Source organism: Abramis brama, assembly GCF_963993115.1.
Source record: "Abramis brama genome assembly, chromosome: 21".
NCBI lineage: Eukaryota > Metazoa > Chordata > Actinopteri > Cypriniformes > Leuciscidae > Abramis > Abramis brama.
This window is the reverse complement of record NC_139983.1, coordinates 21,100,594-21,123,635: the sequence shown is the minus strand read 5'-3', so window position 1 is coordinate 21,123,635 and position 23,042 is coordinate 21,100,594. Positions and strand designations below refer to the sequence as shown.

General features: G+C 37.5%; 1 protein-coding gene across 5 annotated transcripts in view; it reads left to right on the top strand.

The window, feature by feature from the left end:
- Positions 1-14,397, top strand: part of ccser2a (coiled-coil serine-rich protein 2a) — a 51,589-nt gene extending 37,192 nt beyond the window's left edge. The window contains exons 10-13 of one of the 5 annotated variants that reach the window (XM_084096550.1): positions 305-415; positions 3,090-3,171; positions 5,070-5,109; positions 10,564-10,759. In XM_084096550.1, coding sequence (XP_083952676.1) covers positions 305-415; positions 3,090-3,171; positions 5,070-5,109; positions 10,564-10,624 — 294 coding nt within the window. In that variant the 3' untranslated portion in view covers positions 10,625-10,759. Of the gene's footprint in view, positions 1-304; positions 416-3,041; positions 3,172-5,069; positions 5,110-10,563 lie in introns of all 5 variants that reach the window. The other 4 variants (XM_084096548.1, XM_084096551.1, XM_084096549.1 and 1 more) reach the window with 4 other exon arrangements.
- The last annotated feature ends 8,645 nt before the right edge of the window (positions 14,398-23,042 follow it).

The window sequence follows — 23,042 nt, the reverse complement described above, 5'->3', positions numbered from 1 at the left end:
GTTAATAATAAAAATAAGCCATGCTTTTATGATTTCTTTAGTTATGTCACGTGTCAAAAATAAAACAATAATTAATAATCAGTTCTTAATAGTGGTTACCGCTTAAAAATTATGAGCTAACATGAAAATTTGGTGTAGTTGTTGGTCATAAAAACCGATCAATTTCTCCTCACTAGTAATGCCCTGGAAACTACTACCAACAATCTAGCATTGTGGGAGCAAGTTTTGAATGGCCAAGACACTCAAACCACTCCTGTTTTCTTTAGAAAGTGAAAAAATCGAATTATTATTGTCTCTCTTTCAGCCGGTGAGATGTCAGTGTCATCAGCTGAAGTCAGGGGCCAAAGGCGAGAGAAGAACGCATCATGATAAATCCACTCAGACGGTGTGGCGACCGCCCCATCATCACCCCGCTGTGAGTTATTTCTCACTCTCTGGCTAGAAACATGCATGTCAACTTGATCGCATCATGGAGGCACCCTAAACTCTCCCAAAATGTCAGTGTATTGTGACTGGTGTATCTGTGTGTGTCCTTGGTGAGCCGTCTGCCTCGTTTTTATTTCCTGTTTCCTTAAAACTCTGTAGGCTTTATAGGTGGCAAGTTGTTTACAAAAGGGGGAAGCAAATGTGTTGTCAGGGTGACAAATCAGACAACACATTCCTTCTGTTCTTTTCCTTTCCTCCAGCCTTACCTCCCTCTCGTTCGTTTTTCGTGGTGAAATAGCCCGGCGGTCTCGCGGGACACCCTGAGCTGAGGCTCGTTTGCCGAGGTGCCGATTTGGCCAATTTGCAGCTGCTACGGGAAAACGGGCATCTACTACAGAGTGCAGAATGATTGTCATCTCCTATTTAAGTGAAGTCGCGCAGCACCCACTCTGGTGGTTTAGCTTTCAGAGCCCCAGCCTGGGATGTTCACCAGGGGACGTGTTCTTATTGAAGACCGGCACACAATCAGTAAAGGCAACAGCACACAGAGTCAGACTGGAGTCAGGAGAGATTACAGGGAGGAGAGAGAGATGGAGGAAGTAACAAGAGATGGATGAGAATTTGAAAGTGGAAATGAGGAAGAGAGAAAAACAGAGTTATTGGGGATTGGGAACAATTGGACTGGTGTTCAGTTTGCATGTTAGTGTTTGAAAAATAGGGATATTTCACAGTTTTGTTTTCCATACCTTTATGAATTCCTTTATTCTGTGGGATATTAAAGATATTTAGCAGAATGTCCTGCTGCTCTTTTCCATATAATGAAAGTTAAGTGACCATGCCTGTCAAGCAAGATTAACTGTCATTAGCAATTAAAATTTCTGTTCCTCACACTAAGCTGTCATATGGATTTAGAAGACTCGGTATGTAGGGACTTTTGCAGCTTAGACTTTCAAATAATCTTCTTTTGTGTTTTTATGAACGAAAGTTATACAGGTTTGGAACGAAGTAAGGGTGAATAAATTTTCTGAATTTTCATTTTTTAGGTTTGCCATTCCTGATGTTAAAAGTTACATTTGCATGACTTCATCATAAAATAAGTTATCAGTGATCCGTTATTAATAATGCCACAAAGCTGCAAACAATGTAAAGAAATGTATTGCTTGTTAATCATAACTCAAATACTAAAATATTTGTTCTCCTTTTAACACAAGTGTGACGAGGCCATGGATGGTTCACTGGGTTCATGGACTTCCTTTGTTGTTCTTGGAACAACATTCCTCTTATCCATTCATAGACCTAACTCTAACCCTAATGCTAAACGGATAACTAAAATTAGTAGGCAGTGACTGTTTGATTGGATTTGTTCCTGTACCAGGAACAGCAAAGCAGGATGAATCTGAAATCAGTTATACTGGAATAAATTGTAAATTCAAAATAATGCCACAGATTTTTTTCTACAAATGGTTCTGTCAGTCCAAAAGTACAATTAGTCTCAAAGACATAAGTTCCCATTTACTTGCTGCTAAACTCTTCAAATCCAACTAAAACATTAATTCATCAGGTTTTTGCGAAATCTGTTTAACAGACCTAGACATAAAGCAAATGTAGCTTGATTTTTGCCAGCATGTACACTACGGCGCAAACGTTTAGGGTCGGTAAGATTTGATAATATTTTTGAAGTCTCATGCTCGCAATGACTGCAATTATTTGATAAAAAATATAAGAAAAACAGTAACATTCTAAAATAATAAAATAACCGTTTTCTGTTTCATTATATTTTAAAATGCAGTTTATTCCTGTGATGGCAAAGCTAAATTACTGACCTCAGACTTTTAATGGGAATGTACACATGTTAATTGGATTGCAGTTGGCCTTAGTCCTGTGCACTTGCTCCAAATGATCCTTCATATATATTTTTGCTCATTTTTTGGTGATGTCTACAGTATTTGGACAGACAGATGAACACTAGCTCGACTAGGCAGAAAAAAAGAAAAGTGTAGCTCAAATATAACTGTGCATGTAAGCATACTCTCTGAGTTATAAAGGTAAACAATCTAGTTTTCTGTCCATAATGAAAAGAGAGACTAGAGTCGTAGAGTTACTATATATGTAATATCACAGGGCAGCAAGACCATGCACACTTTCTGGGTGTCAGATTGTGTAATTTGTTTTCTTTGCCTTTACATCTTAAAGAAATCCCAAAGGTACCTCTAAATGGTATGCAATCAGTTTTCAAGATAAGGTTTGTATGTTTACGAACATTACGGTTGAGCGTGACAAAATAGTAGAGGTAAATGTACATATAACCTAAGAAAATTTGATTTCCTTATCTCAGAAATTTCCCCAGTGCATGTGCCGTTCAACAGGAAAAGAAAATATTATCTGTGAGATCCGCATGTGTTGGCTAGGAATATTGCATGCACGTTTTGTGTTGTGGCTCATGCATTCACGGCTTGTTCCTCGCTGGTATTTTAGTCTGATGTTCAGACATTGATGGTAGTTTGTCTTCTCAGAGGAAATGTGTGCCGTTTCTCTGTGTGATGTGCTTGCAAAAGAGTTTTTCTTTCTAAACTGTGTGTTTGTCTAGATTCACTGGGGTTTGTCTCTCTCCGCAGCTGTGCGGGTGCCGTGTGTGCGTCACGGTTTTTCTATGTGTGTTGCAGGCTGTACCCACTCCTCTCCTCTCTCCCTGGCAGTGCCAGTACCAGGCTACACCTCGTGCCAGCATGCCTCAACGCCGACAAAGTGAGTCATTAACCCCCTGACCTCTGACCCCGTTCCTTTGGCAATATGTTCAGCTTTCCTTCCTCCCCCCTGACTCTTCATCTCTGCTTCCTTCTCTTTCATATGCTGTCTCCCTGTTGGTTTATAAATATATATGCACAGTATAGTTACATCATGGAGTGAGTCAGGGATGAGTAAGTAGGATATCAGTCTGAGAGAGAGGAGGAGATGTGGTGTTAGAGAGATGAAAGAGAAAGCGGTTTAAGAGGTTAGACAAAGTCAGCTGTTCCCCGCTGGGCAGTTTTGAACTGTCTCTCAGGTCTGGGTGGGTCACTGCATTGGTTGGTCCACATGGGGTGTAACACTGTGTTTTTGTGTAGATGGCCATGCTTCGAGCCCTGTCTTCAGGTGTTTTTGTGCACGGATTTTGGAATTTTGCAGTTAAATTCATTTGCTTTGGCAAAATCACATTTTCTGAATATTTTTCTGAATATATTTAATAAATAATCAAACAGGTAGCCCTGCCTCAAACTCATCCCATTGACTGAGCTAGAAGCTGACATGTCAGACCAAACAAATCAACCTTTTTAGGAAAGTCAACTTACAAATGACATTTTTTTTATAGTTGTCTCTGCGCATTAACCTGGGATGGGCATGGAAGCCTATTTTGGTCTCTGAAAAAAAAAAAAAAAAGGGTAATTGTGATAATTTTTTTAAATAAGATAATAAAATAATAAATCTGATGTTGTGAGGAATGAAATTGATTTGCGACAAACTCAAAATAATAAATAAATATAAGTTCAAAAGTTTGGAGTTGGTATGATTTTAATTTTTAAAGAAATGAATACTTTTATTGAGCAAGGATGCATTAAATTGTTTGAAAGTGACAGTAAAGACATTTACAATGTTACAAAATATTTTTTTCAAATAAATTGAATCTTGGAAAACATGCATCTTGGTTTCCAAAACAATATTAAGCAGCACAACTGTTTTCAACATTAATAATAATAGGAAATGTCTCCTGAACAGCAGATCAGCATATTAAAATTATTTCTGAAGGATCATGTGACACTGAAGACTGGAGTAATGATGCTGAAATTTCAGCTGTCATCACAGGAATAAATTACATTTTAAAATGATGTTAGATTTAAAATTAAATTTCAAAATACATTATAAAATTGAAGTTTTAAATTGTAATGATATTTTAAAATATTACTGTTTTTACTGCATTTTTGATCAAATAAATCCAACCTTGGTGAGCATCTAACCCTAAACTTTTGAACAGTAGTGCATATAATAATAGTAAAATGTAAATTTTAGTAAAAATTCAATTTGCAGTTGTAACATCAGGCAGTCAGGGAGCAAAACAAGAAACCAGAATCAAGGAACAAACAGAGGTTACAATAACAAAAACTGACAAAACACAAAGGAAAACGGGTATTTATACACAAGGGCTACCGTTAAAACTAGAAACACCTGGGAACGATAATGGGCTAAAAATCAACAAGGGGACTACAAAATGGCAACAGGAAATAACCAAATACAATTGAACATAAAAGTCCAAATGGAAGACATGACAGCAGTAAATTACAGTGTGCACACAGTCATTTAATTTAGCAAGAATGGAGCTGTGATCATCTGAGAGAATGTGTGTTTTACATGATTGTAAACATGGCTGTAGTTATAGAGCAGATGTCAGACTATTTTTCAGTCTCTTCCTCAACAGACCTTCCTTCCTCTACTCTACTCTTCCTTTCTTCTCTTTCGGTTTTACTCCACTGCTTTGTCAGTTCTATCTTCTTTTTTCCTTGTCCTCCTGTCTTTTCCCTTTCTCTTTCCTCTTCCTGTTTCCTGATTGGATGAACTTGTGCTCTGTGTTATTTCTCCCCCTCTGCCTATCCGATAATACCTCGGGACAGGGGTGGAGCATCTTGTGCATTACTTCCGCGACACAGCGTGGTACAGTAACCTCTACTAAAAGCTTCACCCTTTGCATGGTCACGTGACGTGAATGACCGATGCATGCTTGTTTGAGTTTTATTTTTAAAGCATGGATTCCAGTTTTTTCACACATACATGAGACTTGGCATGAGACTTTTTTTCCCTTTAATTTTTGGCCCCAAGTTACCACCTGTCTGAAATCCTAATGTTTCTGCTCATCTCTTCCTCCATGGGCTGTGATTGCTGTGTGTTGTTTGTCAGATCTGTCTTTGCTGTAATGGCGCTACAGTGTATACTGGTGTGTTCTGGGAGACTCACCGCTTCTCTCAGCCCGCTCCCAGAGACTTTATCCAAACAGACATCACAGGTGCACAGGTGGACCAGTGTTTAAACATCTCAAACACACGCACACAAGCAGGGAATTAGCCCATGGTGCAATTGTTCTTCGTCTTGTGACTGCACAGGGAGATGCTGAACAGTTTTAGAGGACAATTAAAGTAAAATGATCCAATAACTCCTTCGGGATTCACATTATAACCTCCACTTCTACAAACTCAGGATATTAAAAACCTTCTCTATTATCAAAATGGCCACATTTCATCAGCCAAATCTTATAGTAAGATAAATGACTGAATTAGAGCCAGACTTTATTACAGCTCTTTCTGTTGTAATATCTAGCAATCGTGTTATGAATGTTATCTTGAGAAACGTTCCAGAGGCAGTTGATTCTCCCTGCGCGTAGAATGCGCGTTCTGCGCCTGCGTGTAAATGAGACAACTGTCTATTTCTGCAGATATATTCATCTATATTCATCATTCAAAAAGGGAAACCGACGCTGCAGGCTGCAGATACACAAACCGTAAACAAAGCAGTGCGTGCGTACCGTTTTGAATATCAATCCCTAAACACTTTCTTTATTCCACTCCGCTCGTGTTAATAATGAAATATTCGCCAAGGAACACTCAGGTAAGATGATGTAACATTAGAACAGCCTCTATCTGTACCGTTTTGACTTCTTTTCTCGCTGTTTTGCTATTATTCTCGTGCACTGACTCGTTCACTAAGCTGAACAGCCAATCAGAGTTCCCTCTTAACGAAAAAAAATTCTGCCGACGGTGCGGAACACACTTAGAAAACTTATTAGTCGGCCGAGTCCGACGCACAAAAACTGCCCGACGGCCGACCGTCGGCTTGGTGTGTTCCAGGCTTAAGGGCTCAATAATAAGGATTGTTTTCCTCTAATCCAAAAGATTATACACTTTTCTTTAAAATCCTTTTATTTGGTTCAGAAAAATATATTTCCATGTTTCATTCAATCAGGAAAGTTTTCTTTACAAGAAAAAGCTAGTTGTAATTTCCAGCTATTATTGCAATAATAGCTGGAAATTATGCAATTATAATGAAACGACATGAAAGCTATGAATTCTTTTTTTTTTTTTTTTTTTTTTTTTTTTTTTTTTTTTTTTTTTTTAGAAAACAGTGGCATACAGTGCAAACATTACTCATATATGATAGTCTTGCAAGCATTCTACAAACCATTTTTGCAATTTTGACTATTTAAGGGCTAATAATAAAGATTTCTTTTTCTAGGCCTTTAGGGCAAAAAGTTCATATTTTCATTTACCCCACCACAACAAAAATGCATTTTACTTTCAGAAACGTTTTAATTGCCTTAGAAAAAGGCATTTTTCTTTCATTCCATTTAACAATTAAAAAAAAAAGATCAATAATTCACTAGGTTTAATAATTTATTAGGATTTATGATAGGATTTGTGCAATTTTAGCACATCCTCATCTGTAGCGGTGTTATAAAACCCCTATAAAAGACTCTGACTCTGAAAGATTTTGAACCAGTCCACAATGTCAGAGCAGCATAGAATCTGTTCGATGTCTTTGTTTTTCATTTTACTGTCTTGTTGTTGTTGTTTGTTTGGTGCTGCATGATTGGATTCCTTTGTTTTTATGATGTTAATATTGTATTATAAAAACGATATTTTTAACTTTAATTAGATGTCATGAGCCTTGTTCAAAGCCGATAAAAACACACCTGTGATGAATTCTGTGGTTTCTAAAGCCCTATTCGCACGGGTTAAGTATTACCTGGTGACCTCTAGTAATTTGTAATAATTGCGGAGGTTGTCTGTAATCTTAATCCTGTGCGAATCGGTCATGTCTGTAAATTGTAAAGTAAAAATTCCCTCGCAGATGACCTACCATATTTCGCCGAACACCAAGGACCTGTGATAATATTAGTCCCGTGCGAATCGGCATATCTGTGATGTGGCGGGGTCATTTATAATTTTTTCAAGGTTTTTGTTTCCTGAGCGCTTTTTTATCCAACTTTCGCGAAGAATGGAGGCTGCGTTGGAGTGTTTTGATAGTATTTTGGGTGCTGGGTCATATCGCTATACACCATGATACGATATAACTACAATTTGCAGAAAGAGAAAGCTGAAAACCATCAGATCAGCAAAACAAAAATAATGATTAGATGGAGATGGATGACATATAGCGGCATGTGGTAAGGAACATTCTTCTGTTTATGATCATACAGCTAGACCTATAATAACAAGACATTTCCAAGCAATAGCCTATTGACATCATATCCAGGAGATAAGTCAGTAATTTCGAGTAAAATCACAGGCTTCGTTTATCCTGTGCGAATGCGCCACACGAAATTCAGATGTGGGTGGGTAATTTCTAAATCACACGAGGTCCCCAGATAATACTAATCCAGTGCGAATAGGGCTTGAATAGGGCTTTCTATGTTGCTTGGCAACCCCAAAACAGCCTAGAGTCAGTATAATGAACTATGTCACTTGGCAGAATAATTGTTTATCGTGTGCAAATTGTTTATTGAAAATTGGTGTCATTTGTTGTTTAATAAAAGTAATAAGGTTGTGAGGCTGTTCATTACAGTAATTTTACCACAGTTAAGGGGGCTTTAGGTACTCATCCTTGCATTATGCTTAAGAACATACCTTAACCATAGTAAAATGACTGTAAAAGTGGCCTTTGGTGGCTTATTGCTTTTATGACATTGCAGAAACACCAGTATGACCAGTAAACAGCACGATGAGATAACAATACACCACTGTTCAATTAATATTGTATACATTATAAACAAATTAATCTGGCAAGTAATATTGATTTCTTTTTCTTTTTTTATTGGGAGAGTCATCCTCTGGAACTGGGGGTTTCAACATTAAAGCAAGACATTAAAGAAACTGGATAGCTGTTGACTGAGACAAATCAATTATTGGTATAAACAGTTCATTAATATCTGTTTTAAACATTTAATTCCTTTCTGAAAGCATGAAAATGGTAATGGAGTTAAGAAGTTTAGCATATATGCAAGCGAGCTGGGATGTGATGCGACAACTACAAAAAGGAGTGAAGACCGTGAAGCTCACGTGAAAAGAAAAAATGCATGGAAAATAATGTCAGAAATTATCTGCAATTTGGAGTGACAAACTCGTGATTAAAAATGCTGTCAGTGTGAGCGGAGATTTATGTTGTCTCAGGGTTTAAAAGGTTACAGTCTCTGAGATTCGTCTGTTCTCACTAAGAGACAGAGATGAATGCATTATGGATGTTATCTGCAGGTGTCCGCTGACGTCTCTCCGCCCCAGAGATTTTGTGACGTCATGTAGAGGATGTGACTGTCTGTGCTGTCTCACACCACTGATAACTCTCCTGCACACATGCACAAACCCTCGCTCACACTTTTACTCCCTTGTTCCCACACTGCACTCTTATTCTGTATTCTTAAAGTGAGGAACGATCAGGTTGTTGTTTTTTTGCACTCTCTAGTGGTGTTTTAAATTGTAATGCTTTACCTCTCGTCAATCTGACATTTTCTCAACCCAGTGTGGTTGGACATGTGATAAAATTGTTTTGTGATAGTATCTGGAGATAATACACACCTTACAAATGGTCTCTGGCTGAATAGAAATGTGACAGACTGCATGAAACCACTGTTAGCCAGTAGGGGGTGGTGTGGTTTCAGTAGAGCTGTGCTATTCAGCAGAAACAGCCCATGAGAGACAGAGAATGTGAATGAGAAGGAAACAAGGACTTATGCCTCTCTCATGGTGCACAGTTCAGTTGTGTTTACTGAAACTCTCCTGTATACATGCTCATCCATTCAAATCCACCCGGTTACAGTCACACTGACTGGACAGTCGACAGGACGACTGACTGCTAATGTCTCATCTACCTGGCGATGTTCACAGAGCAACAGAATACAGTTTTCTTCTAGTGCAATATTCGGGTTCCAGAAGTAAAATTCCCATTAATTTTCTCAGTATGTGAATATTTTTGGGAATTGATATGCTTTTGTTGAAGCCACCAGCCCACTGTATTTTGTGTTTAACATTTGAATTCCTGTTGAAAAACTACATAAGCTATTATTCTGCAAATAAATCTACTCTGATCAGAGAATCACTACAAGTAAACTTCAAGTCAAGCAAACAAGTCAAATCATCATTATATAGCGCTTTTAACAAGGTAGATTGTTCCAAAGCAGCTTTACATTGATAATAGGAAATTAAAGTAAAGTGTTTTGGCTTTATAGCAGTTCTAGAATAAAGTTATTGTCCAGCTAAAGTTAGTTTGATTGATTCACTTCCGTCGCAACAGTCATTAATTATTAACTTAGGGGCCTCTTACACTACACCGTTTTAACAGAAAACTCTTAAGTTCTTTCTGCGCTAACTTCAAAAACGCGAACCAGTGAGAACGCCGATGGCGTGCACATGCGTATTACGAGTTCAGTCCATAGGTATGCACAGGCGTGTAGTCCTTCCCTACAAATCAACCCTCAACATACTACTTGTCTGGCCTTAAAATACAGAATTTTTATCGCTTCCACTTAGCCACGCGAATCGGAATTATCCCAAAAACGCTTTACAGTATCTGTAGATAGGTAAAGGGAGGGGAGGGAGGCCTTCACAGGAAAGAGCCTAGTTGACATTTCAGGACTGCGCTGTCGTTTATGTTCCAAAGTATCTCTCAGCGACAACTCACTCCTGTGAAGCACTGCGAATGATGACTCACAACAAAGAGTGAAATTTGACTTACTGTCGCTGTGTGAATGCAACTAGTGAACAGCAGTTGCTGTCAGTTAAAAATAAAACACTTGATGCTGCTGTCGGTTAATGAAGATTTGACGGATAAACCTCGATAGGAGTTTTTTCTCTCAAATTTGTGAATACTTTCCGATGTTATAGAAGTCTCTATCTTTGACATTTACTTAAGTCACTTTTGTTATTCACAGGTATCACATTAGTTATCCCTTCGTACAGTGTTTCTGTAACTGCTCCTGTAAGCTGTTCTATGAATGGGACAATTTGAGTCACACCTGTTTTCAATCACAAACACCACAAATTTCAGTCCCAAACTATCATATCCACTGATCGCTGATCTATGTTCTAGTTTGTGTTAAATACTGTTCTATTTTGTCCTCCACAGCCTCAAATACTTCAGCCCATCAGTCACATCCCCAACGAGCCCCTCATCCAGGGAAAACTAGCAAGAACAGTCCCCACCGGGGGCCACAGTGATGCCTGTACCGAAGGAGAACAGCCTTCTACGTCCTGTCCTCCAGTCCCATCCACCGACCCAATTCTTCCTCCTGCTGGAGATCCTCACGTGGCGTCTAAATCTCTTCCTGACCCAGAGGAGCTGAGTTGGTTGCTTAGCACCCACCTTCGCATACAAGACAATAATGAGAGTGACTCACAGTGGGCTGGAGAACAGATTGTGAGACCGACCCCAGAAAGCCATCAAAACAAACTCCTGCAAACACCTCATACCCTGTCCTTCAGCCCGCGTGTCCTGCAGCCTCCACGCCTACATAAACGGGTAACTCTCCCTGCTCTGCCTATAGGGGATAGTAGTGGGTCAAACCCAAAATCAGGACCCTCAATGAACCACAAGGCCCATCAGCTTCTTCCACCTCCACCGTCCAGAGGTTTGCCATGTTACAGTGCAGGGAACAATGCCGTGACTCGCGGCCGGCTATCCCAGCCTTGGCCAGCAGTGGTCAGGAGAGAGGCTGACCCAGAACACAACGCTTCAGTACTACTCGGTACCTCCACAAGTCTTGAAAAGCCAAAGATCCACTGAGCGTCAGCTGCAGCCATAAACACTGATAAGGCTACCTCCCTGAACGCATGATCACACATGCGGCTTGCACTAGATGGTGTTGTTAGTGGCTAGACAACCTATTAAGCTAAACAAAGAAGCTAAGCTATCGCATCTAACTATGCAACAAAAAAGTAGTGTCACAATCAGCGCTTCTGTCGCACAAAACCACTCTTTTGATTCAGACTAAAAGTCACTGATCATCATTCCATAACCACTGAGAAACCTTTACCACTCACAATTACATCATTCATACATAACCATGTTAATACAGTTGAGCTTCTCATGGATTGACAAACTGGAAAAAAGGATGACTGACAGAAATTCAGACTGAAAGAAAGGGCAAAATCTGAGAAAACAAGCAATGGAAAGCACTAGAGAGCTCATTTTTTTACCGTTACTCAAACGTCAAAGACGACAAAGTGCCATAGACTGCCTGCGGAGCTTTTTCAAGGCCCTCAGTGTTTGAATATTTTCCCATGCGGCATGCCCTCTGGACGCCCACTTATTTAGTGGGTGAATCTGACATTTGCATCACCAACCTCCCGAGGCTTAACTGCGAAAACACACATTATTGTCTACGCAACTTCCCAGAGCTTGTCGTACAGACAGAGAAGTCAGTGTCTCATGACCCAAGTCTCATCTTCAGTTTCCACAGAGAAAAGCTGTCAGTCTGCTGTGATTTGATCTGTATGTATATTACTTCATGCCTCATTTCATATCCTTGTCTGTGTTCACTACATAAACACGAAGTCCAAGCTACAATTTATTTTCTTTTTTTCATCCTTGTTCCTATGTCTTGTTTCTCAGTGCTAAAGACTTGCTTTGACATGCCACTGTCAGTGCTTCCTTTATTTTCACCTTGGCTTCAGTCGTGATCAGCAGTTTTTCATTTTAATTAGGCTCATACCTCCTGTATTAATAAGGTTATTTTTCTTGATTATGGATTATGGCATGCTCAAAGCATAAACTTGCCTTTTCACCCCCCATTAGTTGCAGACAAAATTGTTATAATGCTTTTTAATTATTTATACATTATAAAGATGTTTACAGTTAAAATGGCTTTATTAAGCTGTTCAGTCTGCTCCATTGCTGCAGGATTAACATTTTTGCTTTGTCTTTGGCACAGAAATACTCTTGCAGAGACTTGAGTGAGTTCTTAATTTTTGGAAAAGACATTCATCTTAATTTTGCACTAACTTATTTTTGGCATTGCAAGCAATGATAAATGAAAAACAAAACAAAAACAAAGTTCCATTTATGGCAAAATGTTGAAGACCGAGATAAAAAGTTGTTTTTGATGTTGCTTTTGACCACCGTAGGGTTTTTTAAGGACATTCAGGATGGTTTTGTTTTGTTTTTTTCTTAAAGAAAGGTTTACTGTTCTTGAGATGGTGTTTTTTGTTCTTAAGATTACATAAGTATGTCTCAGAAGGTTGTGAAGGTTGTCAGTAATTTGCTTTTGGCATGCCTTGATACATCATACACACTGTAATACATAAATATACAGCAGTATCCACTGCATGGAAGCACGTGGGTTTATCCGTACTATGATTTTAAATATGCAAGAACCTCCCTCCCATGTTTATGTGCAATATATCAGAGTGTATACATATTAGTATATACAGATACTTTACCCTAAACTTTTACGGTGGATGTTTAATCCAAAGCGAAAGTGATTTTACTGCCATTTTCCCAGAATACGAGGGGCTTTGGGTATAACAACACACTCTTATGTGGGCCGCACACTTCTAGACACACCCTAAGCAGTGATGGGCAGCCATGTCTAAAACCAACTAAAGAAAATCAATAGATGGAGGATATTTGTGTGTATGTTTCTCTCTCACCCAGCTCTGTGGTTATACTAAGCAGAAAATCAATGGAGGGCTTGTTTTGTAATGCTCTGGAGACACTTTGTTTGTATTTATTTCTCTACATCTGTCTCTCGTTGTGTCATATACGTGTGCAGAAGGACATTAATTCCATTTGCTTGTGTCGGTGCCCTTTTAAAGCTAGGAACATATTTTCTTTCATTTGACTGTTAACAAGGCAACATTATGACCCATAATTAAAGGGACAGTTCAATCAAAAATGAAAATGTTGTCATCAGTTGTTCACCCTCATTTCGTTCCAAAGAATGAATTACTTTCTTCTGTGGAGCATAAAAGATGATATTTTTGTCTATACATATATTATAAGTCCATACAATGAAAATCAATGGGGTATAAGATAGAAATGACAAAAAGTTCTCAAAAAGTTCAACAACATGTCTTGGACCATTGACTTTCACAGAATTGACAAAAACAGTTTGCATATTCTTTAAAACATCTTTGTGTTCCACAAAAGAAAGTCGTACAGGTTTGGAGTGACAAGGGGTGATGACATTTTTTGATGAACTATGCCTTTAAACTGAGATAAATCAGAGTAAAGCAGAATTAAGTTTTATTAAAAAAATATTGTAAACCATGCATCCAGGCATTTCTTACTTTAATAGATGCTTTAAATGTGAGGCTTTCTACATCTCTTTTCATGCTGTAAAAACACTGTTTCATGAGTATCTGCAACTCGAAGATGCTGTTTCTTTTAACAAATCATCATTGAGGTTCTGCAGCGAGAGAAAAAAAGAAACAACTAAATCTAGTTTTTAGATTTCCAAATTGCTAAAATAAATGCACTCATACAAAGACCTCTTACTGTTGTGTAAAATACATTTATGACTTGCTGCCCATGTGTGTATGCCTTCCTCTGGGTTCTTTTCACCTGGATGATTCTTTGATAGCATGAAAATGTCTGACACAATAAACACTTGCCACAAAATCTTCCATTTTTCCTTCCATATATAGTTCATGTCTTGCCGTGTTTTCCACCTATTGTGATGAGAGTATGCAGCATTGTCAGAACACTACCATTGCTCCATTATAGCTTCATGAATACAACATCTGCCAACCTGTTGGTCTGGACAGAAAAGATGTTTACTAACACAGGAATGAATTCAAGCACTTTAAATGACCCGTTTCAACCTCCACGATGGAGAGACTGTGGTCTTTTTGACCTGATCTGTTTGATTTGCTGTCATTTTATTGTGTGCAACTTCTTTGTTGATGTTCTGTCCCTGGTCCAGTGGAAGGTGTGAGACTTCAATAAAGTGAAGGAATAAGATTCACTCTCTCTGTTGTTTTTTCTCTGTGTCAGAGCCATTCATTTGTGCAGCTTCCTGCAGCTGTTCCTATATTTTACTCTCTGCAGTTTTGCACTGCAGATCCTTGTCTAATATTCTCAGTCTGCCACAAACAATAAACGGCATTGACAATATGAAGCTAAATAAGAACTGAACTTTAGCACTTTCTAAAGAAAAGTTTCAGCTTTGTTTTTGTTTTGTTTTTCAAACATTAGATGTATACACATAAATGAAATGATATTCCTCCAGTGTCATGGTGCAATTATATTCAAGATTATTATTTTGACATCAATGATTTCATTTCTAACAAGTCAAGAAAAGTTTGTCATTGTTGGCATCTGGATGGATGGATGGATAAATGGGTAGATAGAGATAGATAGATAGAAGACATCTGCTTTTGTCTTTCTCAAATGTCTTGTTGCTGTCAGCCTATATCCACTTTCAGGGTGTTGATGATTGTTTGAAGGGCAGAGATCCAGGCATGCCACGCTGCTGCCAATGAGTCGTTCTCGTTTCTCAGTGCACTGAACTGAAGATGCTGCGTCCTCCAATTCCCTGCAGCGGTTCAGTGTTCAGGGCTCAATGCAAGTGGTTTTGACGTACAGCCTGAATGAGTGTTCTGCAGGGAACTGACTCTCCGAATTCCCTACTTAGAAAGTAAGAGGCTTTTATTTATTTATTTATTTATTTTATGGGACTTTTTTCAGTAACTTTTTCAAAAAGTCAAGTTTTTTACTTTTGATCTACTGTGAAGTGTCGGAGGGACCTGCTCAGGTGAGATTGGGCTGCTCGGTCAGCCAGTAGGAGCGTGTATATGTGCGTTTGAAGTGTATTTGGCTTTGAAGTTCATTGCAGGAGTGTTAACTCCAACCAGGACAGTGATCGCTATTGTAGCACAGAGGGAATTGAATGTACGCCTTATCTGACCTCATCTGCCCCACCAATCATGTTTTCTAGCTGTAATCTGGAGGTCAAGAAAGTAGATGAGTACCTTTGCAGTCAGTGCTGAGTGTGTCTAATGGTCTCTTGACTGGGTAAATTGTGTGTGCGTGAGAGAGAGAGAGAGAGAGAGAGAGAGAGAGAGAGAGAGAAAGAAGGAGAGAAGCGATAATGGAGAATGCAGTTTGAAAGAAATTAATTACATAATTGTTGTCTGTAATTATCCAGACCGTGTTTGTTTTTCTGCTGTTCATTTGTTTATTTCAGTCCAAAACAAAGGCACTGACAATCTTTTAATTTCTCTATAATAAACCTCGAAAGAAAGGACGGTTTGGAAGAGCAGATTAAAGAAAAGGAAACAACACTGTCCACTTTTTCTCTTTCCATCCCTCCTATTCTCTCTAAGACTTTTTTTTCCACGGAGAGTCGAATCAAAGGACCATGGAGGTCCATAACTGCATGTCAAGGTTAGTATCTTAATACGAATCATACTTACATAAAAACTATTACTTTAAAAATGTTTATTTTATTACACAAACACACACACACACATTATATATATATATATATATATATATATATATATATATATATATATATATATATATATATAATAAAAAATATATATTTAGGGGTTTTTAAGGTTATATGTTTGTTATTTGAAACTAATAACTAGCGCACAGAGCAACCCTCTGGGGTTGACGAATGTGCCGGCGCGTTCACTTGGATTTTTTTCCTCATAACAGTGGAAAGAACTTAAAGTAGTCTGTAATTTTTTGGTCATATACAGATAAAAACTTGCATTTACAGTACAAGCAGTATTTAAAAAACGTAAATATAAATTTTAAAATTTTAGTAGTCATTGAGATCAAGCAAAATCACATGGAATAATCTGACCTGTGGGGGAAGACATCAAATCAAAATCAAATCAAATCAAGTATATTTGTATAGCGCTTTTCACAATACAGATTGTATCAAAGCAGCTTCACAGTATTAAATTAAAATAAAATAATACAACAAGGTTTGTTTCTAGTGGAATTTATTGATTGATAGAATAAAATTAAATATCCCCAAAATATCCCCAAGACATCTGCAGATGGTGTGTGATAATAACACAAATGAAATTGCAATGACTATTCAGTAACATTAAAGCTACACTGTGTAGGATTTTCTCCCATCTAGCGGTGAAATTGTTTATGACTACCAACTGAATATTACTTTCTAGCCCCTCCCCGAGGGCGTTTACCTCGTATTCATCATGGTGCCACTGAGTGTAAAAACGCGAAAGGCGAAGCTTGAATTTCCAGGTATGTCCCTCTTTGGCTAATGTATTTTCAAGATGGAGGCGCAACATGCCTGCCGCCATTCGAGCGACTCGCTCGTATATATTCTAAATGGCAGATTCTACGCTTACGAGAATACTTGATTAGTTGGTAGAAGTAATAACACATTAATGAGCACATATCATTTTGAAAGAACAAAGTGTTTTTTGCTAAGAATCAACTTAAAAAATTACAGAAGCTGACTGCTTCGGGCCCCTGGGAGACTGCGGCCCTGGGACATGTACCCTGACTTGCCCTGCTTGAATTCAGTCACTCATTGTCCACAGAAGGTACAGAGCTGTACACAGATGCAAACATTTTAAATTAGTTAGAAAATATAAGTTAGTTGTGTCAGGCTAATGTAATTTGGCTCTCTCTGGGTTTTTAAGATGAGGCAAGTTAAGTCAAATGCAGAATTTTTTCCCAGCAGTGATAAATTTACAAAAATATAAAGTGTATCAGCTTGCTTAAATAGGCTATCCTTATAGTCTTAGAGAAGAGGAACACAAGAATGGTATCAAGCACTCAGACATGCCCCACTGGAACCTTTGCTCTTCATCACCATGCAATCAATGAGCACTTATACCCATGTAAACTGCAAAGTTTGTAATAATTATCATTGGTTGTTATTAAATAAATTGCTCAGTGTATAGTAACCCAGATATCACTTTACTTGCTATTTAGAGCCGCAGCTCTAATGCTGTCTGCATGAAAGCACAAGACTACTGTCGCAGTGCTGCAGATGCAGGATGTGTGAAACAGCAAACTGGACACTACTATACGTATAAAGCAATATCCATTATTCTTCAGGATCTTTGCTATTTTCTAGAGATCATCTCTGAGATCATGAACAATCCTATTTATAACATTTTTGTTTATTTTACTACAGTATACAGTTCATCTAGCAATATTCTGTTTACCAGCCCTGGGCTTAAACAACTAGTTTATTCCAAATCGGTCTCTTTGATCTCATCTCTAAACCTGTTGCATGTATTCAGCGAAGTGCACTGCCATCCTTTAAAAAGCACACACAGTGTCTGCATTTTTTACAGGATGGCAGTTTGCCAGATGCCTTTGTTTTGTGGATTAGTGACCTGTGAAATTCTAGACAGATCAGCATACTTGATATATGTCACACATAGTACACTGAGTGCTTTTGTTCATTATGAATTCAGTGTTCAGTCATTTTAGAACAGTATAGAAAAAACACAAATATGCAAATAATAATAATAATATTCAAGGAATCATATAGTTAGGCAGGCAAAGTAAATGGGTTTAATAAAGGGAAAAATTAAGATTAATTTAAAAATGTATTCAAATGTATTGTACATTTTTGGTACACAAGAGCATGAAACTATCAAAATTCAAGAGACATTTAGAAATTAAATTTGTCGATTTTGCTTTTTTAGCTATGTCATGTTAAAAGTTTGGTATATTGTAAGCAGTTCATTATTATATTGATGAATTTAGGGACATTTTTGTTCACAGTTGTATGATAAACAGTTTTGGCTCTTGTTGAGACACTTAATGTTCAATGTAAACCTGTCTTGAAGCAAAACCAGTTGAGAAATACTAATCTAGAACACCGACCAGTCAGAAATCTGTTAGAATCAGACATAGACCTCCACAGTACACAATCCAGCGTTACTTATGCTTGAAAAATACATATTTGAATGAGTTAAACATTTATATAGCAAATTAATGTTTGAAATAGACACAAACAACATCCTCTGCCTGCCATGCCTCATACTTTATTGATAATTCGTTATTAATGATTATCTCTGTATTGCTGTTGCATGATCTATTTTTAATGGCTGTTTTGTCAGATTAATCCTTGATGAATCTACCGTCATTGATAAAGTCTATGTTTGCATCAGTGTTTGATGAAACATTAATGTGCTTTTGTCTATCAGTAACCATTGAATTAATATTTTAGTGGTTGTAAGCTCAAATCAAAATTCTGGATGAATAACAATGATTGATGATTGTCTGCTTCACACTTTTTCCTATACAAAGACTTGTTTGGGATATATTTGTTCATATAGCTTTTGTAATATCCTCTAGGAATACAGAAATTAATATTTAAGTCTGATGAGGATGTTTTTTTCTTTAAACAAAGATAGATAGAAACTATGAAAAGCTTTAAGACAAACAATTTTGCACAAGACAATATCAGTCATGCACAGCTTGTCAAATCAGACAAGCTCATCTCTCTACATGAGAAACAGGTTTTCCCTTCAAAAAGAATAGGTGTAATATTTATACTGCTCTAGGTATCAGTTGAATTTAAAATGTCCTGCAGAAATCTAGTGAGAGTTGAAATGGTACAAGCACAACTGCAAAGCCACAAGAAAATAAATTTAAGAATAGATAAATCTGATTCAGTGACACTATAATAACATACACAAAGGTTATGTGAGACATAATTTACCATTCATCACTTAAACTCATAGTTATTGAGAAGAAAAATAAGATAATCTTATTATTCTTGCTGGAATGAGATTATTGGCTCCACAGATGATGTTTATCCGTGTTTCCTGTGTTTGAGGGCTCTGTCACTTTAAGAGACAGACATTCTCCCTCCAGCAGTTCGCTTAGGGACGGATTCTGCTGTAGGCAAAATTAATTAAAGAAAAAATAAAATCAGAAAAGCAACCAAGCACAGGTATAATCCACTACCTCGACAGAACCGAATTGCTTTCATTCAGTAACCGAGCAAGTGGAGAAAATGGTATAGCGTGAAAGAGTCGTTTTAATCAAATTTGACACCTATGTTTCTTAACAATCCCCTGAAAACAATTTCTGATATTCATTCGTGGTAAATACAACAACAAAAATATGAAGGGGAGCTGAACAGGATGATGAAACCAATGAAAACAATGAAAAAACACCAGACAAACCATAACATCAACCAAACTGCTCAGTCTAGAGTTTATGTGAAGCTTATATTGAAATGTATTTGAAATTAAATTGTTTGTCTTACTTGACAGTCAGGAAGTCACTGATTATTTGTGGTGCAAAGGGGTATCAACATCTGAAATGAAGCACAGAGAGGGACATGATGAGTCAAATCAACAGTATTTAATCAACATCTGTTACTTTTACAGTGTTTAACTATAGGAGCCATGTAAATTTTACTGTGAATGAAAAATGGGCTGTTTTCCTCTGCAGAAAACCTCATGAAATTAGTTTCAACTGAAGAGATTTGATTAAATTGGTGGCTGCATGGTGTATAAATATTTGGGAATGGGTTATTTATTTAAAATCCCAGTTGCCGGAAGCCTGTGGGGATTTGCAATGGTGTAAATATTAGAAAAGGTCTTGTTTATACACTGTCCAACACTTTTCTTTGGCAGTTCAAAACACAAACCTTTTTCTATTTCCTTACTACATATTTATTGGAAGAAATAGAAATCTCCCTGTAAACATTAAACCCTGTACATGCAGCATTTATTTATCACAGAAATGGTGTGTTCAAGGAGCACTGTATACCAGAGGTGAGCAAGGGAACTGCAGGTGTGTTCACCTAAAACAATCACAATTCTGTCATCATTTTCTTATCCTCACTTTCTTCCACAAAACAAAAAATGGTGAAGACAATCAATGGGGACTGGGACTTTCAAGCTTAAAATATCATAAAAGTGATCATTTTGTTGTATTTCAACTGAAGTCATGTGATAGCTTTGTGTGAGAAACAGACCAAAAAATTAAGTGATTACTGATTGAAAGTCGTGACATAAACCTTCAATGTTCCTTGGCATATTCATGAGAGAGGTAGCAGTGTCTGATTAATAAGCAATTTTTTTTATTATATATTTTTTTTTGGTGAGTCAGATCTTTACAATGAATTAGTCGATTTGGTTCACAAAAAAGGTCTGATTGATTAAAAAAATCTGAAAGGTGAACTTTTTGGGAGGGTTCAAGTATCCTGTTTTAGGATTACATAATATTTTGTAGATCTGTGAAGGTATAAATATGATCCACTTTCATCAAAGGCCCTCATTGGGAAGATCAGGATATTTGAGTCTACATCTTAAATGTTTGTTCTGTCCTCAGGAGCTCTTTCTTTCCCATAGTTTACCAAAGCTATTCTTTACTTATAATTGGTTTCCACTCTCTTTAGTTCCCTTTCTTTCTGCTTCAAACGTACACAGTGAGCTTCTGTTTAATCACAGCCTCCCTGCACTTGCCAAAGGCAGATTACAAAGCCTGTAGCAAAAGCCCCTACAGACAAAACTTTTGCCTATTTATGTTTCAATTTTTCCTTAGCCACTTAGTTCTTTTTCTTCCAAAGCACCTACAAGCACATAATCATTCACTGTTTCTATATAAACGATGTGTTTTTAAACGAGCTGCAGGCTTTGTGGATGCTTTGATGGCTTCATACAGGGAGGTCTGCAATACCTGGAGAGAGCCATCCATTAGCATTCAAAGCTTAAATAAGTGGCTTAAAGTGGAGAAACAAACTTTTTAAAATCCATCAATAATGGTTTTATATCAGGTCGGTCATGTATGGATTGTAGATTTGCTTGCTAGTTTAATCCGATCATAGGTTGTTGGATAATCAATGGCAGTAACCAGGTTCCTCTTGAGCACACTTGGCTCTCATGCTTCAGAACTGGTCAATCTCTATATACGCTCTGCTGCATCTGAGTCTATAGTCCAATAATTGGAAGTTATACTTTTCATTGTGGGTCATAAGAGAGGCTGATTCAGTGCTGATGATTTTAGTTTGTTTGCTTCAAATGTGCTGTCCTCTTTCTTTATGGATATATTATGTACATTTTGGAAGTTTTACCCCATCCATTCAGAGATGCTGCAGTGAACAACATAAACACAGGCTCTTTGTGCAGGCTGTGCAAGGAGTTCTCTGTCTTCTAATGTAGGTTATAAATTCATCAATAAGTTCAGAATTGCAGCATTAATTATGCAACTTATGAATCTACCCCCTAGGTAATAAATAAATAGAGAGTTCAAATGAAACTACTGGTTCTAAAAACTGTGGAGAACCTAGCGCAAGATAAGATCTTATTTTTATTTCTTTTTTATTTTTATTTTCCCCTTCCACAGCCAGTGCTATAGCTATATTGACAGCTTTTATGACACTTTCTTATTAATTTAGGATTAGTCTTTTTTTTATCTTGTTCAGTGGTTAGGGGTAGGCTTAGGGTTTTGGGTATGAAAAATATCCCCATGAAATAAAGGCGACAGTCACAGAGCTCGTAATAAAACGAGAATCAACATTGACTTGGTTTTTTGGAGATGGCGAAAACTGCGGGATTTGAAATGTTGTAAATGCGACGCAGCGATGGAATTTTTATTACTCAACAGGGTAATAATATGGTATTTTATTGAACAGATAAATTGCTATAGAGTATGTACTGTAGCTCTCTGACAGTTAATTGTAAAGCATTGTCTATTGTTAAGAATAATGGGTTGTTGTAGCGCTGTGCTGGAAGTATACTGTAGTTACAGTAACGTCTTCAGCTAGTCAGCTTGAGATCCTTTCCATCCAAACTGGTTATATCTCTTAAGCCTAATAGTGAATGTTTTATGAGCAGTAGGATAATCTCTCTCTCTCTTTTTAGTTAGGCCTATGAGAAAGAACCATATTCATCCACACAGACAAGCAGAGCAAAAGTATAACCAAAACAATGTTATTTCGCAAAATGCAGTTTTGTTTTTAAAAGGGTCTTATTATGCTTTTTCACTTTTTCAATTTTAGCTAGTGTGTAATGTTGCTGTTTGAGCATAAAAAAGATCTGCAAGGTTACAAAGCTCAAAGGGAGATATTTTATCAAACATAATTCACTTTCCAAGAACTACAACAAATGGTTCCCACGACTTAATATGACGTTCCCACTAATTAATATCTCGTTGCAACAACATATTATCACGTTCACACGAGTTTATATGTTGTGGCCACGACAAAACTAAGTCAACCGAACACGTCCCCTCCCGGTCACCGTATACACCTGAGCAGATGAAATTTGCGGTAAGGGACGTGACATTTCCTGAATACGCGCTTCTGCGCTAAGTGGTACCAATCACAATACACTGGGCCAGCTAACCAATCACAGCACATTTCGTATTTCAGAAGGAAGGGCTTCTAAAGCCACTGGAAGGCAAGCTTGCAACCTTTAGCTAAAAAAGCATAACAGCTAATGCTGCGGCTGTGGCGGTACGCAAGGAAGGAGACCAGAGGCTGTTTTATTTTTATTTTTATGGATGTCAATAGAAAAGAGGGTTCACTACACGGAATAATACGCTTTTGTGAGGAAATAGCTTATCATTTAATTAATCGACTGCCTGTCTGCTAATCTTCAACATTTATTCTAAATAATACTTTTGTTGGGACCTATAGA